Genomic DNA, 15,465 nt, shown 5'->3' with positions numbered 1-15,465 from the left:
GGTGGTTCAACCATTGACTCCTTGCCTGCCTGCAATGCCACTGTTAGGGAAAGCCTCACTTGGGTCTGCCGGGAGTGTTTTCTTCTTCCTGTTAGAAGGTGGGGTCTTCTAAGTTTACCCTCTTTTATTAGCAGTTTTAGCTGACACAACTCATCAAGTTTGTTTAGTTTAAATGGTTGTGGGAGCCATATACGTGTATGAGTGTGTGAGGGCACACTCAGAGGCCAAAGGAGGGTACTCAGTGCCCTGCTCTGCCATGCTCTGCCATCCTCTGCCTTGATCCCTTGAGACAACACCTCTCACTGAACCTGGAGTGAGGCTGGCAGCCAGCAAACCCCAACAATCCTCCTGTCCCCGTGCCCCACAGTGCTGAGGTTACAGAGTGGGCACCACCACACCTGCCTGTTTATGTGGGTGTTTAGACAAAACTCAGGTATTTATGCTTTTGCAACAAGCATGCATAAATACCCACTGAGCCATGTCCCCAGCCCTGTGAGGTTCTTGTGAAAGAGGACCCAGAGAGCCCAAAGGCAGAGAGTAGGGGGCCTAAAGCAGTCACGACACAGAGAAGATGTGACTTACAGCTCTCAGTTTGGGTAAGTTTTCAATCAACACGGTTTTTAAAGACACTAGAACACACCAGCTCTTTAATGTTTCTCTGATACAACTGGGGCGAGATAAATCTTTTTAAAAATTCAAATGCAATTTTTCCTAAATGAAGAAAGTCTGAACCATATGGCAACAAGTTTCAAAATCTGTTCATGTGCAAATGTCATGATAAAAATGGGGCCAGGGAGTGTTCATGGACAGCCAGGCCACATTCTTTGAAAACAGGAAGGAAATTTCCTGAATTCATCCTTTTCATTATATGGGGAACCTGAGTGGATCTGGCCTGGTGATCTCTCAAAAACAAAACAAAACAAAAATGAAAAACAAAAGCAGTATTGCTTGCTACATATGCTGAAAGAAGGTTTAAGATGGAGTGATACAGAAAACATACATTTGGATTCCAGTTCCATCTACCTCATAACCTTGGGAAAGTCACCTGACCTCTGTGATCTTTTGTCTCCTCATCTGTTAAAGGAGGGTGAGCATTTTCAGCTCCTAGGGCCATCTGAAGAATAAATATATCATAACATCAGCCACACTTGGGGTCGTACATGGTAAGGACTAAAGATAAGGAAATCACTAAGTGATGGAGAAGGTTAGCTTCCATCACCAGCCCAGCCCACCTGATGACATTACTCACTAGAAGAATTCACTAAGTAGCCCTCAAAGATGACAGATTCCTCCTACCTTAATCAGTGAGCACCAAAGCATATGGTCAGGTGTTTTTTTGAGTTCTGCCATGCTATCTTTTCATTTGGAGTTGAAATAGGAGGACAAGTTGCCCTTTGGGCAATGTGATTAAGTAAGCTTTTATTGTGAATGGTAGCAGATTGGAGTCCTGAATCCAATCAACAAGAAGCCTAGCTGAAGAAGAAAAAAAAAAAAAAAAGGCATTCATTGGAAAGCTTTCTAGGCAGTTGTTCACAGAAACAAGTTCAAACCAGAAGATGCTGCTTGAAAATCATGAGTTTAGTCATGGTTGAAAGATACAAGAACCGTTAAGTAAATTGCACAAGGAAAATCTGGTTGATGGGCCAGCAGAATTGATGTTTGCAGAAGTCTCTGAAGGGTTTTGTTTTGCTCCTTGGAAGTCTTCCTTGTCATTGTCCCTTCAGCTGGAGGTTCCTTCCTTCCCCTTGAGAACTTGGAGCAGAGAGTCTACCATCTAAAAAAAAAAATATTAGAAATAGTTATGCACACACACGTGAGTGACGAGGAGCCTAGTGGTACCCATTCCCAGTAGACCATCAACATCCCTTGATAGAAAGGCAAATCCTGGGATCAACTCCCAAATCTTCTGCCTTGGAAATTCTGGTGAGGAGCCCTGTGCTCTGCCTTCACAAGTCTTCTAGGGGATCCTAAATACAGTGCTAGAGAAGGACTCAAACTTTTGAGAAGTGAAGTAACTCCTCCCACCACCTGGGAACTGCTCACTTAGGGGTCCTCATGTTATGCCTGCTAAACTTGTCTGCTGTTCTAATTCCTTGGGTGTGTTTTGACCAGTGTTGGAAGATAAAGGTTTTATTTAGTATCAGAATAGAGCTGGGGAAGGAGACAAGGGCACTATGGAATACCATCCCCCCCCCCCCCCCCCCACTGCGCTACACTAGTCAAAGCTTGTTTCTGAATCTACAAACTGAACCAGGAAATGATAGCAGTGTGGGCACCTCTGGGTCTCCGCCCAAATTCTAAATTTATTGCCATTCTGCTCAACTTCACTGAGAATAAAGGAAGAATTGTTAGAGTTTTTAAAAACTTCCTCTTCAGCAAGTTTTACCCAAAGAGATGAGAAACTAGAGCTTATTATTTTTAACCCAGACAAGAGTTTATTACTCTTCCCAAGATTCTCTGGCAGTTTAGTTCCCCTGCTTCCAGACTGGTCACTCGTTTCTAATAAGGGAAGGAAGTACTGCTATTCTTAGGCAAATGGTACCTGCTCGGCAGCTGGGCTGTGTGCAGCAGATGTTAATGAGCCCTGGGCTGTGGATTCCCACGCAAGCCAATTAGCTTTGCCTTCCTCCCTCAGAACCAAGACTGCAACCACCTGACTGCCAGCCTTTTTATATTCTACCATCTCTCCTGCCAAGTGACCCAATGGCCATGGAAGGAGCCAGCTGAGGATGAGGAGGAACTCCACCCCATCCCACCCCACTCCACCCCTTCAAAATGTTGAACTGAAAGTCTTAACTGAAAGTTGACAGAAACTGAAAGGGTCAACTCAAAAAGGAGTAGAAAGGAAAGGAAGAAAGCAGAGTGCACTGAGGATCAGGGTCCCAAAGTTGTTGGGGCCATTGGAAGATTATTAGTTATTCTTGGTTTATGTTGCTTTCTATGTGAAACTCCCTTGGAAATTGCTTGAGTTTTATTTCTGTTACTATGATAGAATGTCCCGAGTGTGATGGCTAATCTTGGTTGTCAACTTAACACACCTGGGGAGAGGAACCCTCAGTTGAGGAACTGCCTTCATCAGAATGTGTGTGTGGATGAGAACATATTCTTTTTTGCTAGTTTTTGTAGGGGGAACAACTCACTGATGGCAATGCAACCCTGGGCAAGTAAGCCTGGGCTGTATAAGAGAGGGTGCTGAATGTGAGCCTGGAAGCAAGCCAGTAAAGTTGTGTGCCTCCTGCACAGTCTTTCCGTCAATTCCCACCTGCAGGGCTCTGCCTTGGCTCGCCCCAGTGATGGACTATGACCTGGAAGTCAAAGAAGCCCTTCCTTTCTCTTTTCCACCTTGCTTTTGGTCGTGATATTTATCACAGCAGCAGAAATCAAACGAGGATATTGAAAATAAAGATAAAAAAGCAGCTTGGGGAGAAAATGTGTATTTTTAGCTCCCAGTTCTGGGTTACAGTCCATCATAGCAGAGAAGTCAAGGCGAGAACTCAGTCACATTACACCCACAATCAAGAGCAGAGAGACATAAATGTTTGCTTGTGTGTGTTCGACCTGATTCCTCCACTCTTATACAGTTCAGGAACTCCTTCCTAGGGAATAGTGATACCCACAGTGGGCGGGGTCTTCCCACATCTGTTAACCTACTCAAAACAGCCGTTTGCAGACATGCCCCAGGCCAACCCAATGTACAGGATCCCTCATTAAGACTCTTTTCCCAAGTAATTCTGGATTGTGTCAAGTTGATAATGAAAGCTAGCCATCACAGGGACCTTTCAAACATTAAAAAACAAAACAAAACAAAAAAACAAAACAAACAAACAAACAAAAAAACCAAAACAAAAACCACACTTCCTATGCCTTAGACTGATTTTATCGGACCATAAGAGGGGTCCCTTTAAAATGACGACAAAAGCTGGGCATGGTGGTGCATGCCTGTAATCTCAGCTACATTGAAAGCTGATGGTAGGAAGTTCACCAATGCAGGACTGCTTAGACTGCATAGCAAAGACTCTGCCTCAAAAAAAAAAAAAAAAAAAAAAAAAAAAAAAGTGACGGTAAACCTACATATCTTCCCAATCAGCCTCTGCAAGTTCATCCCCAACCCCTGTGTTCATGCCCACAGATAAAAGGAAAAGCTCAAAGCTGCAAAGAGCAGTAGCCAGGCTCCACATTACAAAGAAATCCTTCCTTGATTATCAGATCATTCCACAATCATGTCCAAGATTATGGGTTAGGCCCTGGATCTGACCTGAACCCTATTTATGCTGTAGAAACCATGGAATAGAAATTCCATTATTTTCAGGATAGCATTAAAAGACTGGGGAAAGGAGAATGGGCAGAAGAAAGATGAACATTAACTCGATCATGCCTGGTCATTCTTACTAGCAAAGCTCTGGGGCCTGTCTGCTCTGAGCCAGCAGTCTGCAGTTAGTGCACATTCCCACATGGCACTCTGAATTAAGTAAATCTCTTTGCCATCAAAACATAGGAAATTCTCCGTTTCTAACTGCAGCTCTGGGTGAGCTGGCATCGGGACTTGGTGTTTTATGGCTGCAGTGAGAGAGCAGAGCATGTGTAGTGAGGTTTTCGTTTTAAGCAGAGTCCTTCAGCTTCTGAAAGCTCCTGCAGCTAATTCTGGTGCTTCTCAGCTAGATTATTAAACTTCTCTCCGACACTGGGAGATCCATGGATTTCTAATAGACCCGTTCTCTCGGCACTCCGTCCTTTTTGAGTAGGATAATTATAAAACGGTTTCAATTTTCACAACAACATATTTCCACTGAGGCAAAATGTCCAAAGCAAGAGAAACAATAAACGGGTTTGCTCTCGGTGAAGACTAAAGTCACTATTAAATTTGTTTTTCAAGGTTCTGGGAAATGTATCCAAGAGAACAGGACTGATGTGTTCGATAGCTAATTATTCAGCTTGAGGTAGAATTGAACAAGATGGGCTTTTAGACTTGGGGAAAGAAAAACAGTGCATAAAAAGAGAGATCAGAAAGCAAGGCCTGGCTAACTAAAAACGAACTTGTGTAGTGTTGGGAGAGTAACGTCCACTTTCCAGGACGGTCCCCTTAATCCATCCTATAATAGTGCCACATGGAGGCCTCTGCGAAGTTACTCTTTCATGATTCCTCAAAGTTTTGAATATTCTGCCGAATATGGGACATTGAGGGCCCTGGAGAAAGTATTGAATTTTTCAGGAGTCTGACGATTGGCAGAGGCAAGTTCAGGGGACAGGACAATTCCAACTGGATTCTGCTGTTTGATCAGGACAATGAGGCATTGTTGGAGCCAGAGCCATGGCTCAGCAGTTAAGGTTTGAGTCCCAGCACCTATACGGAGGCTTGCAACCACCTGTAACTCCAGTTCCAGGGGGTCCAACACCCTCTTCTGACCTGCAAGGCTAGGCACACGCATGGTGGACAAGCATATGGGCAGGCAAAACACCCATACACCTAAAATATAAATATATCTTTAATGTCTAAAGAAAACTAAGTGCTGGAGAAGAACGACACAGTTGTGTGTGTCCAGAGTGTTTCATGAATGAGCTACAAGAGTGTGTGCATTTTCATTCTTGTAGAATTATCTTTGAGGGCTGTAGGGCTTTAGTGAGTTTGGTATTGCTTGAATAAATGAGAACTATGCAGTTATTAAATATCCACTCCAGGAAAACATTTGACCAAGAAGAAGTGTGGCTGGGTAGAGGCTGAGAAGTCAGTTACAAGTTCACAGCCCCCTCAGAGCCAATGAGCCTTGACAAAAAAGGAAGCTGACCACCTGACCCCATTACAACAAGAGATTGACTCAGAGGTCTGCATAATTTTGGTACTGATTTCTATATTGATCTAGATTTGATCTAGATTTTTTTTCTTCTGAATAAAAGCTACTGTGGGAGCCCACAAAGGTTTTCTAGTGAGAGCTGAGCTTGCTTCACACAGCAGGGCTGCATTAGGGAATGGTTTGACCATGCACATGGTCACCAGGTGTTTGGGATAGTTTCAACTTGGCTGTGCTCGGGGAGGTCTTTTGCTCCACCCCTTGGCATTCCTTTAAAAGCCCTTTAGAAGAGACAGAAGGGGCTGGTGGGTTTTGATGCAGGCCCTCCCGAGGCTATCCTGTGTTTCTAACTGTCTCTCTCCTCTATATTTCTATCTACATATTTCTCACTTCTCCCTCCTCAAGAGTACCATTGGGGAAAAAGTGGGAGCTGGTCTCCCTCAAGCTACTAAAGGCTTTCTCTCCAGGTGTTTCATGCAACAAAAGAGATTTTACTTTGCACTTAACATCAAAACTGCCCCCAATGGCTGGGCAGGAAGTGAAACAGAGAGCAACCCTCCAAAATGGTTAGCCCTGAGCCTCTGGAAAAGGCCATCCAAGAACTAACCACCATGACAGAGTGAAGCAGAGAGGTCTCTGAGCTCTGTGAATGACAAGAAAGCATTATCCATTTTCAGAACAGAGCGAAGCAAGATCCCCTTCTCCCTCCTGCATCCCATGTGTTAAGATGAGTGGATGCCATTCCCTGGAAGAGGGCCTGCAGGGCCATACTGTCCGAAGCAGATGGACCTCAGGTTATTGGTATCATCAGTGAAAAGTAGTATGACTTAGTTTCCTCACTCTCAAAATTCAGGGGATGGGCTACACTGAGCAGTAGAGCATATGCTTAGCATGTACGACGCACTGGATTCATTTCTAGCATCAAAAAATATAACTAAATAGAATCCCTGAGTGTGTGAATGTCAGATGAGGTCAATTACTTATCCTAGGAGTTGGATTATAGTGTAAGCGTTTGGTCACATGAATGAAGACCACAAGAGGGAGTCCGCTGGAGCCAAGTTAAAGGCAATTGTAAATTGCCAGGTGTGGGTGCTGAGAACCGAACTTGTGTCCTTTGCAAGAGTACTATATATTCTTAATCACTGAGCCATCTCTCTCTCCTCACATCATCATGTTTAAATGGAGGAAATACTGACTTTGGTTCACGGTTTCAACGGCTTCAGTCCATCATGGGAGCGCCTGGCAGAGCAGCAGTGGACAGGAAGTAGAGAGAAAGGATGCCTGCAATCTGTTGCTGTTTACTTTTACCTTCTACTGTATGTGTGTTAAAAGCTGGTGATGATTACCTCACTTTCAGCTGCTTTGCTCCCCATAAAATCCAGCCTCACTTGTTTGCTATCTTTGTGTCTGAACATTACCACGTTAGTGTTGTTATATACCAATAAATCATTTGGCTTCAGATACGCACACTGAGTTTTGAATATTAGAATGGAACTCGAATTATTCAATCTTGGAATAAGTAGGAAAAAAAAAATACAGCTTTGTACATAAACAAGAACTCTCTCCCTGAAAAGAAAACATCTGCAAACAGAACCGTTCTTTTCCTAGTGCCTATCAAAAATTAACATATCTATAAACCCACAAGAATTTATTCGAATACTGTCTGTGAGCTCACTGTCAAAATATCCGGGTAAGAAGTAGGAGTGGTGCATACACCTGTAATCCTAAATGCTCAGAGGTTGAGGCAGGATAATTCCCAGTGTGAGGCTAGCCTGGTCTACAAATAAACAAAAATTATCATGAAAACCATAATCACTGCTTCAAATGAGCATAATTACTAATAAAAAAATTTCCTAAACTGGACTTTGGACCTTAGCTTTTTCTTCTAAGAGAAAAACTATTCTATTAAAAGAAAAGATAGCATGAAAACTGAATAGTAGCTTGCTCAGCCTACATGGGTGTTGGCTTAGCGTGTTGACATACGGACTTCCCGTCATGGTCAGTCTGCTTTGTCGACTTGACTGGGTCTAGAATCACCCGAGGGGCATACCTCTGGGTGTGTCTGTGAGGCTATTTTCCAAAAAGCTTAACAGGTAGGAAGACCCATGCTGGATGTGGGCAGCATCGCCCCAAGGGTTGGGGTTCTGGATGGACTGAAAAGGGAAGAGAAATTGAGCGGAGCACCAGCATTTATCTCTCTGCGACACAAGTCCAACCACCTCCCTTTCCTGCTGCCACACCTCCCCCACTCTGGTGGACCATACCCTTGGACTGTGAGCCACAGCAGAGCCAGGTTTTCTCAAATCACTTTCCGGCAGGTATCTTATACAACAATGGGGAAAGTAAGCATAATAAGCAGTTTATGGTCCCCTGATCAGATCCCCCCCCCCAACTCTCCCTAAATACCTCCCATCCCACGTCTGGAGCGTGTTTGTCTCACCTTTGCGTTTTGAACATCTTTAGAGTAACTGCCATCCTCGGAATCCCAAGTAGGCTGGTGCTGAGGTGGCTGATGGCTTCTGTTCCCCACGGCTTCTAGGAGACCCAGCAAATTCCTTGCTGCTTCTTCCCAGCGGATGTATTCCCTCAGCTGCTCCTTCAGGCCATCTCCCTCAGACACATACAGGGACCCGGATTCATCGGTGCTCTTTTTCCCCATTAAATGTCCTGTAATAACAGAACAAAATCAGAATGCCATAAATTCGCCCAAGGGGAATGAAAGAAGGAGCCACTGAAATGGACGCCATCAGAGTGGGTTCTGCTTCCCAGTAAAGGCAAAATAAACGGCATTGTTTATTAGGAGTTAGTCTGTACACAACACACAAACTTTACTTTCTGTTCAAAATGGGGAATAAACTGAACAAAATTCAGACCTGTGTGTGACTCAGGAGGCCTGGATTTGGCTCCAGCACCTCTACTGACTAGTGGGGTGACCTCAGACAAGCGCTGTAGCACCTAGCCTTCAGTATTGTCAACTCTGAAAGGAAGAGGGGCAGGCCGAATCACACCTAAAAAGCCTCCAAATGTGATGTCCTATCAATTCTGTGTGTCCCCCTGAAAGGCAGAATCCTGACGTCTCCCACCATCAATTTCAAGTTTCTGCTGAAAATCAAAGTCTTGATGTGCTCCTTTGTATGATTTTTTTTAATGTTTGCCTTTCTCTTATCTGTAATACAATTGTACCAAAGGAATCTTTCATTTAAACTTTCTCTGAATTTTAGCTGAAATTGAATCTAGAAAACCTCACCTGGAAGTGATGTTGGGTTAAGAGAGTAATGAAAAGCAAGTTCTGACTGATGTTCAGCAGCCACATCAATTTGGAGGGTTCTTTTGGGTCTCTGAGAATCTCTCAGTAGTTCTAGGCACATGTGCCCGCCTTATGAATGACTTAATTAGTTAACCCTACAAAGGAGGCCACAGTACTACAAACAGGGATATTCACTTACCTAAGCAGCTGGTGACCGGGTCTGCACTTCTTTTTCTACATTTATACATTTAGTGTTTGTGTGTGTGTGTGTGTGTGTGTGTGTGTGTGTGTGTGTGTGTGACATCACAATGTATGTGTGAAAGTCAGAGGATAACATGTGGGAGTAGTTACCTTCTTTTACCATTTTTACCATGTTGATTCCAGGGTTGGAACTCACCTTGTCTAACTTGGTGGAATTTGCAAACCCCAAATGCACATATTTCTGTTTTGTTTGTTGTTTGTTTGCTTGCTTGTTTGTTTTTGAGACTGAGTCTCACCATGTAGTCCCAGCTGGCCTCAAACTCCCTAAGATCTGCTTCCCTCTGGGATGAAGAGGTGCACCACCACATCCAGCCAGTCTGAGTTCTTAACGCTTTCATCCTTTGGATGGACACACTTGGTAGCTCTCTGCTCTCAGTTTCTCTGACACAGAGCTCTATTCTATTAATAAGCCTTTGGTGCTTTTGATTTAAAGTGGACAGGAAAATAAAAGCCTTGTGGTTCCAACACTAACTGACATTAGACACTGTCCAGGGAAACATTGCAGGAATAAAACTTGAATGATTGCCTATGGCTTAAAATAGAAAGAGACCCTTTGCAGCAGCACTGTCCACCTTCTGTCTGTCTGTCATGTGAGCTGGTGGACTGCAGAATGCTTGAGTGTGGATACTTTCATTTGGTTGAAACCTTCGAGACATAAGCAAAGGCTCTGGGATTATAACAAGGCTAGGGTCCAGGTTCTAATACATTATACTGTTTTAAAGAGTCTTTTAAGTTCCCGAGGTTTTAAAACAGCAGAACATCATCCTGGGATCTGCAAATAAGAATATGATTTACAAATAGCTAATGTCCTAAAGAGAAGCAAGGACAGTATATCAGTATATCTTGTGAATTCGGGAAAAAAAAATGAATTCTGTTAGGATTAGGCAGTCTTCAAATGAGATCTTGAGTGAGGACTTGCCACTCAGGAGAAGAGACCATGCCGCTTGAAGAGCTTATTAAGGACTGTCCCAAGTGAAGGCTTAGCCTCTTACATTGTTTCAATCATCTGCTGGGTCAACTGTGGCCCAGCTGTCCACAAAATAGCCATGCATTCGGCCCTCGTGGTGATTATGTTGTACAACTTCCCAGGAAGCTGATGCACCGTCAGGTTTAGTTACATAGAGGAAATTGAATCATGATGACTAGAAGACAGCATTGGAACCCTGATGCTCACAGTAATTACCTCAGTCACTCTTGGAATCTCTGATTGCCTGTCATCTAGTTAGGATGCTGAAAATGAGAAACAAGTCATTGCCAATAAAGCAGTGGGGTGATGGAGATAATTTTATGAAGACCTCCACTCTGCTATGCTGGAATACATTTGTGGACTTTTCTCTAATGAGAAAATAGAGCCACTGTCCATCTCATTATTGATCTAACATAGATCCTGATGACACCAGACTGAATGTCAGTCCTTGCCCGCCAGCGATGTGTTGCTGTTCAGCTGCCCACTTCTCAACACACACACACACACACACACACACACACACACACACACACACACACCAGTTATTACAGGAAGTGCGCCATCTATAACATCCCAGAGAAGCACACATTCCCTGGGTCCTATTTCATTTTTGAGCTTGCTACTGTCAACCAAATCATCATCTCCATGGCAACATGGACAAGATATCCACTTCCACTTCATCTCCTATCGTCTGTCACACATCCATATCAAGATAATGGAGATCTCAACATAGAAAAAAAGACAACTATTTAAAATAATAAAATAATAATAAAGCTTTGCTCTGAATGGAAAAAAAAAAAGAGAAGCTTTTGTGCCTTTAAATTGTATAATATACCACCAAAAGGTGGGCTTGAAACATAAATTAATTTCTTTGGAGTTGAAACTAAAAAACTATCCTAATTTGAGGAAACATCATTAAGATATAAACTATTGTATACTTCCAAGAAATAGTATTTATGGGGTAGAGGAGATGAGTCAGTGATTAAAACACTTGCCAGTGCAAGCGTTAGGACCAGACTCCAGATCCTGAGAGCCCGTGCATATGATGAGTAGGCCTGGTGGCCTGCCAGTAACTCCAACCTCAGAAGGTAGAAGCAAGCTGGCTAGCTAGACAAGCCACATTCAAGATTTCTGGATCTGACTGAGAGCCCCTGCCTCAAATGAATAAGTTGGAAGAGCAATCAAGGATGATTCTAGGCATTCCCCCTACACACACACACACACACACACACATACACGGAAATGGAAGATGGAAAAATAGTCCTGTGGTGAGTGTGAATCTGCTCCGCATCCAAACAGTGATGTCACCCAATTCAGCTTCCCAAGTCCTGCTCCACATCAAAGTGAGAGCCAAAACTGGGAGCCTTTTGGGGAAGCACAGAGAATAGTTACTAGTTTTTGTGTTGACTCTATGTTCTCCACACACATACAAAATATTCCCATGAACACGAAGCCCTGCAGGAGAGAAGTGTGGGCAGTCTCCAAGCTCTCCATTGCTTCTCTCAGCCAGGAAGGGTAACTCCCTGAGAGAGCTGTCCTGACAGTTTCCTTGTGGGCAGCAATAGAGGAACTAAGCCAGGAACGATGACAAATGCCCGGGATCCCGGCACTACAAAAGCTGAGGCAGGAGGATCCCAAATTCAAGGCTAGGCTGGGCTACATCGTAAGGCTGTCTCAGAAAAGATAAGAATGGGTGGCGTAGCTCAGTGATAGGGCACTCGCTGGCATGGGTCCACTCTTAGCATCACCAAAATTCAAACAAAACAGGAAAAAAAAAAAAAACCACCAACAACAACACTGAGCTATCTGTCGTTGGGAATTGGGAAGGAAGGAAATTGTTTTAGGATATTTTAAAACTAAAATTAAATCTCACCTCACTCATCCTGCTGATGCTCTTCTTTCAACAGTACCACCCCAAAATGCAGTTGTTGTTGTTTTTTTTCCCTCACACACAAGTGTGAGATCTGACTGGGCTTGTAGCCAGTTGGAGGGTAGGCTGGGCACCTTAGGCAAACTCTTGCCTAAACTATATAGAATCCCAGTGTGGGGCTGGGATTGTAGCTCAGTAGAGAGCCCTGCATCCCATCCCCCACAGTTAAAAATACTGAACTGAGAAGAGTGCCTTTGAGAATAAAATTGTAAATGATGTTTGTGGGACCACCGTGGAGGGTGACTGAGGGAAGGACCCTAAATATTCCAGGGCAGGTGTGCCCACTAATGACCGTGGGTCAGCCTCAGCTAGGCACGCACCGTGGACGTGGCACTAGATTCCCACCCACCCGTGGTGCTTTTGGTCTTCAAGGCTTAGCTGGTAGCTCACAGTCTCTTCTGAGTGTGAAGATAAAGAGAGAAAAATGATGGAGTTGGGAGTAGGCATCCTCCCTCTCTGCCCACGGACTGGTGGCTGGATGAGACAATGGCTTTGAAGCCTGACAATCCCTTTCTGAGAATGACCAGCCCTAACGTTGGGTTCCCCAGCACCTTTTCAGTATTCTCCCTTCAGGAATTACCCCTTTCTCTGCTTCTCCCACGTCAACCTGCACTCCACTCTCTGTCTAGACTCCTGGAAGTCTAGTGGCCCTCCGAGGCCACAAATTCTTTCATCCCTGGGACTTTTTAGCAAGACCTTCCAAAACTATAAGATGGCAACGCAGTGCTCTTGACCTCTCTGGCAAAACACAACATGAAAGTCCAGAGGCCGAGTTTCCAGACTCCTTCCTTCCCCCAAATCCTGCCTCATTTTGGTACCTAGTATCTGAGACTTGATTGAGTAATTTCCTTTCCTACACACTGTTCCCTGCTCCTAAGTACCTGACTAGGGACATACACACTACACACACACACACACACACACACACACACACACACAGACAGAGAGAGAGAGAGAGAGAGAGAGAGAGAGAGAGAGAGAGAGACAGACAGACAGACAGACAGACAGAGACAGACAGAGAGACAGAGAGACAGAGAGAGACAGAGAGACAGACAGACAGCCCTTCACGCTCTTTAGGGAAAGGACCCGTTGCCCAGGAAATGTGAGGTAGTCCAGTTGACTGGAGTGCAGATCAGGAGACCTTGGACTCAGCATTTCACGGAGGTTGTGTTTACTTGGGGAGGCATAACACCTCCAGGTAATGCTGGGAATGATAGTGCCAAGCTGTTAGCTGCTGCGAGCCCTCCCAGTTTCAGGAAAGCTCTGGGAGGGAGCCTGTGTTCCTCCCAGCCTGGACCGGTCCTCATTCCTCACCTCACTGTACAACAGACCTCTCCACCTAGGCTGGAATCAGGAAGCCCAGAAGCCGGTGCCTAGAAAACAGGACTTGTTGGCAGAAGTCAGAAAGAAGAGAGGGAAGAGAAGAGGGTGATGTTGTGGATCTAAGAGACAAAAGCCTGGGGTTAGGGCAGCAGGGGCCAGGTAAGCTTGGAGAGTAGGCATGATCTCTGAAATCAGCCAAGGCAGGGAGTGAGGGTCGGGGGCATAAGGACCTGGGAAAGTGCATGGCTTCTGAGAGGGTGGAAGGGGTAAGAAAACTCAGGAGAGTCCTGGAACCGAAGGTGGGGGGACGCTGCACCCAGGTCCCCACACCCTGTGGTTCTGCTCCGTGCACCACCGCAGCCTAAATTCCAGTCCACGCGAATGGGAACTAGGATCCGGGATTCAGTAAGGGACCTTGCTCTCCCCAAAGTTGTTTGAGAATAGGGGCGAGGTTAGATGAACTATAGGAGGCAGGGGGCAGGTGTAGAAGGAAAATGAGCTGCAGGTGAGGTTGAGCGGTGTGGGGAGAGAGCTTTGAGCTGCCTTGGGTGCCCCAGACGCCCCGCGGAAGAGAAAATGCTCACAGGTGGGAAGCTGAAGGGAAAGGAACCTGAGACCAGTCTGCAAGGGACCTATCAGGTTTCCCAGAACAAGAGACAGTGGGATGGAGTTTGGGGGAGATCTGGGTGTTTCAGTAGAAGGAAAGGAACCAAGCTAAACTCCCAAGCCAAATGAAGAGTTGGGGTGAGAGGTTCCCTCCTGGCTGACGTTCCCTCCCTCTGAGGACAGGAGCGCGGGGAATCTCACTGTCAGGACACTTACCCACAGCCCAGTGGCTGCCGCGCGGGTACATCTTGGCTAGGACAGTCCCTCCGCCTGTGCCTGCCGACACTGGGGCAGCTGGCCCCCGGGGCGCCTGGCAGAGGACCAGCACCAACAGCAAGAGTGGGAGCTCGAAGCCTCGCATGGTCCCGGCGGGAAGCCCTCAGAGCTCTCGGTGAAGCTGAGAGCGCGGCTGTCCCGGGCGGAGCAGCGACAGGAGGGATGGTTCCAAGGATCTCGAGCGCCACTGCTGCAGACTCCACGAGGCCCCGGACTTTATATAAAGGAAGCCTGCGCGGGAGGGGCCGGGGGCTCATCCACCCCGGACCGGAGCGCACTGACGTCTCCCTATAGCGAACCAGGCTCCAGGATGCCTGTCCGGGAAACCATCCATCTATGGCGAGGGATGAAAGGCTGAGTAGACCTTGACCCAGCCCCCTTTCTGTACTAGCCCCATCCGATTAATTTCTGCTATCCCAGACGTCTCCTCCAACACGGTACGGTGAACCCCTGCTTTGCCCCCGTCCCTTCCCACCAGCAGCAGCAGCCTCACTTGCTCTGCCAGATGCAGAACAGAGCAAGAAGGAAGATCCGCTCTGTGTACAGAACTAAGCTAGTTCGATTAAACACTGGCCCTCTGGCAGACATACTGCTTCCAAGAAACAGGGGGCGGGGGGGACTGCTCTCCTACCAATTTCCCTTGCTAGCACCTAACCCATAACTCAGTGTCCCTTAGCTACTTCACACATGCAAGGCTTCTGTAAAATTCCCTCTGCCCAGTCTGTTCTCACTTCTGAAGACTGGTCACGCACCCCGCACAATTCCATCGATGCTGAGGGGACGCGCACCATAGCAATGTGACAATAAATAGAAGCTTGTAGGAAGTAATTGCCCACGGTTTGGCTGCCCGAACTGATTCTGTGGTTATGCTTGTAATAGGTGAGGCCTGTTTCTCACCGAGGGCTGGTGAACTGCCTCCCTGTTTGGGGCCTGAGTGTTCCTTGTGAACATGTTGATAAAGTCTCTAGTCTGAGCTTCTGGCAGCACACTACGTTTGTGCCTCTCTTAAGTGGCCACACACAACACATTGCATGGCAGTTTTCTTGGACTGGAAACGTATTTTTGTGCA

The 15,465-nt window shown here is 45.8% G+C and overlaps 1 protein-coding gene across 1 annotated transcript; it reads right to left on the bottom strand.

Annotated features, from left to right (window-relative positions):
- Positions 1-1,390: 1,390 nt before the first annotated feature.
- LOC118594879 (gastrin releasing peptide) lies at positions 1,391-15,076 on the bottom strand. The gene is made up of 3 exons (XM_036205124.1): positions 14,337-15,076; positions 8,227-8,453; positions 1,391-1,774 (listed from the first exon to the last, which is right to left on the bottom strand). The coding sequence occupies exons 1-3, from the start codon at positions 14,479-14,481 to the stop codon at positions 1,721-1,723; spliced, it is 426 nt and encodes a 141-aa protein (XP_036061017.1). The 5' UTR covers positions 14,482-15,076; the 3' UTR covers positions 1,391-1,720.
- Between the last annotated feature and the right edge of the window lie 389 nt (positions 15,077-15,465).

The sequence above is a fragment of the Onychomys torridus genome, chromosome 13 (assembly GCF_903995425.1).
Source record: "Onychomys torridus chromosome 13, mOncTor1.1, whole genome shotgun sequence".
NCBI classification, from domain to species: domain Eukaryota; kingdom Metazoa; phylum Chordata; class Mammalia; order Rodentia; family Cricetidae; genus Onychomys; species Onychomys torridus.
Note: the sequence above shows the minus strand (reverse complement) of the source record. Positions and strands in the feature narration are given on the sequence as shown.

Bases quoted from the DNA above. Each gene is read 5' to 3' on its own strand.
- LOC118594879 (XM_036205124.1), bottom strand. From the start codon at position 14,481: ATGCGAGGCTTCGAGCTCCCACTCTTGCTGTTGGTGCTGGTCCTCTGC. The intron at 8,454-14,336 runs GTAAGTGTCCTG...CTGTTATTACAG, and splicing joins CGGCAGCCACTGGGCTGTGG to GACATTTAATGGGGAAAAAG. The intron at 1,775-8,226 runs GTGAGACAAACA...TTTTTTTTTTAG, and splicing joins AAGATGTTCAAAACGCAAAG to ATGGTAGACTCTCTGCTCCA.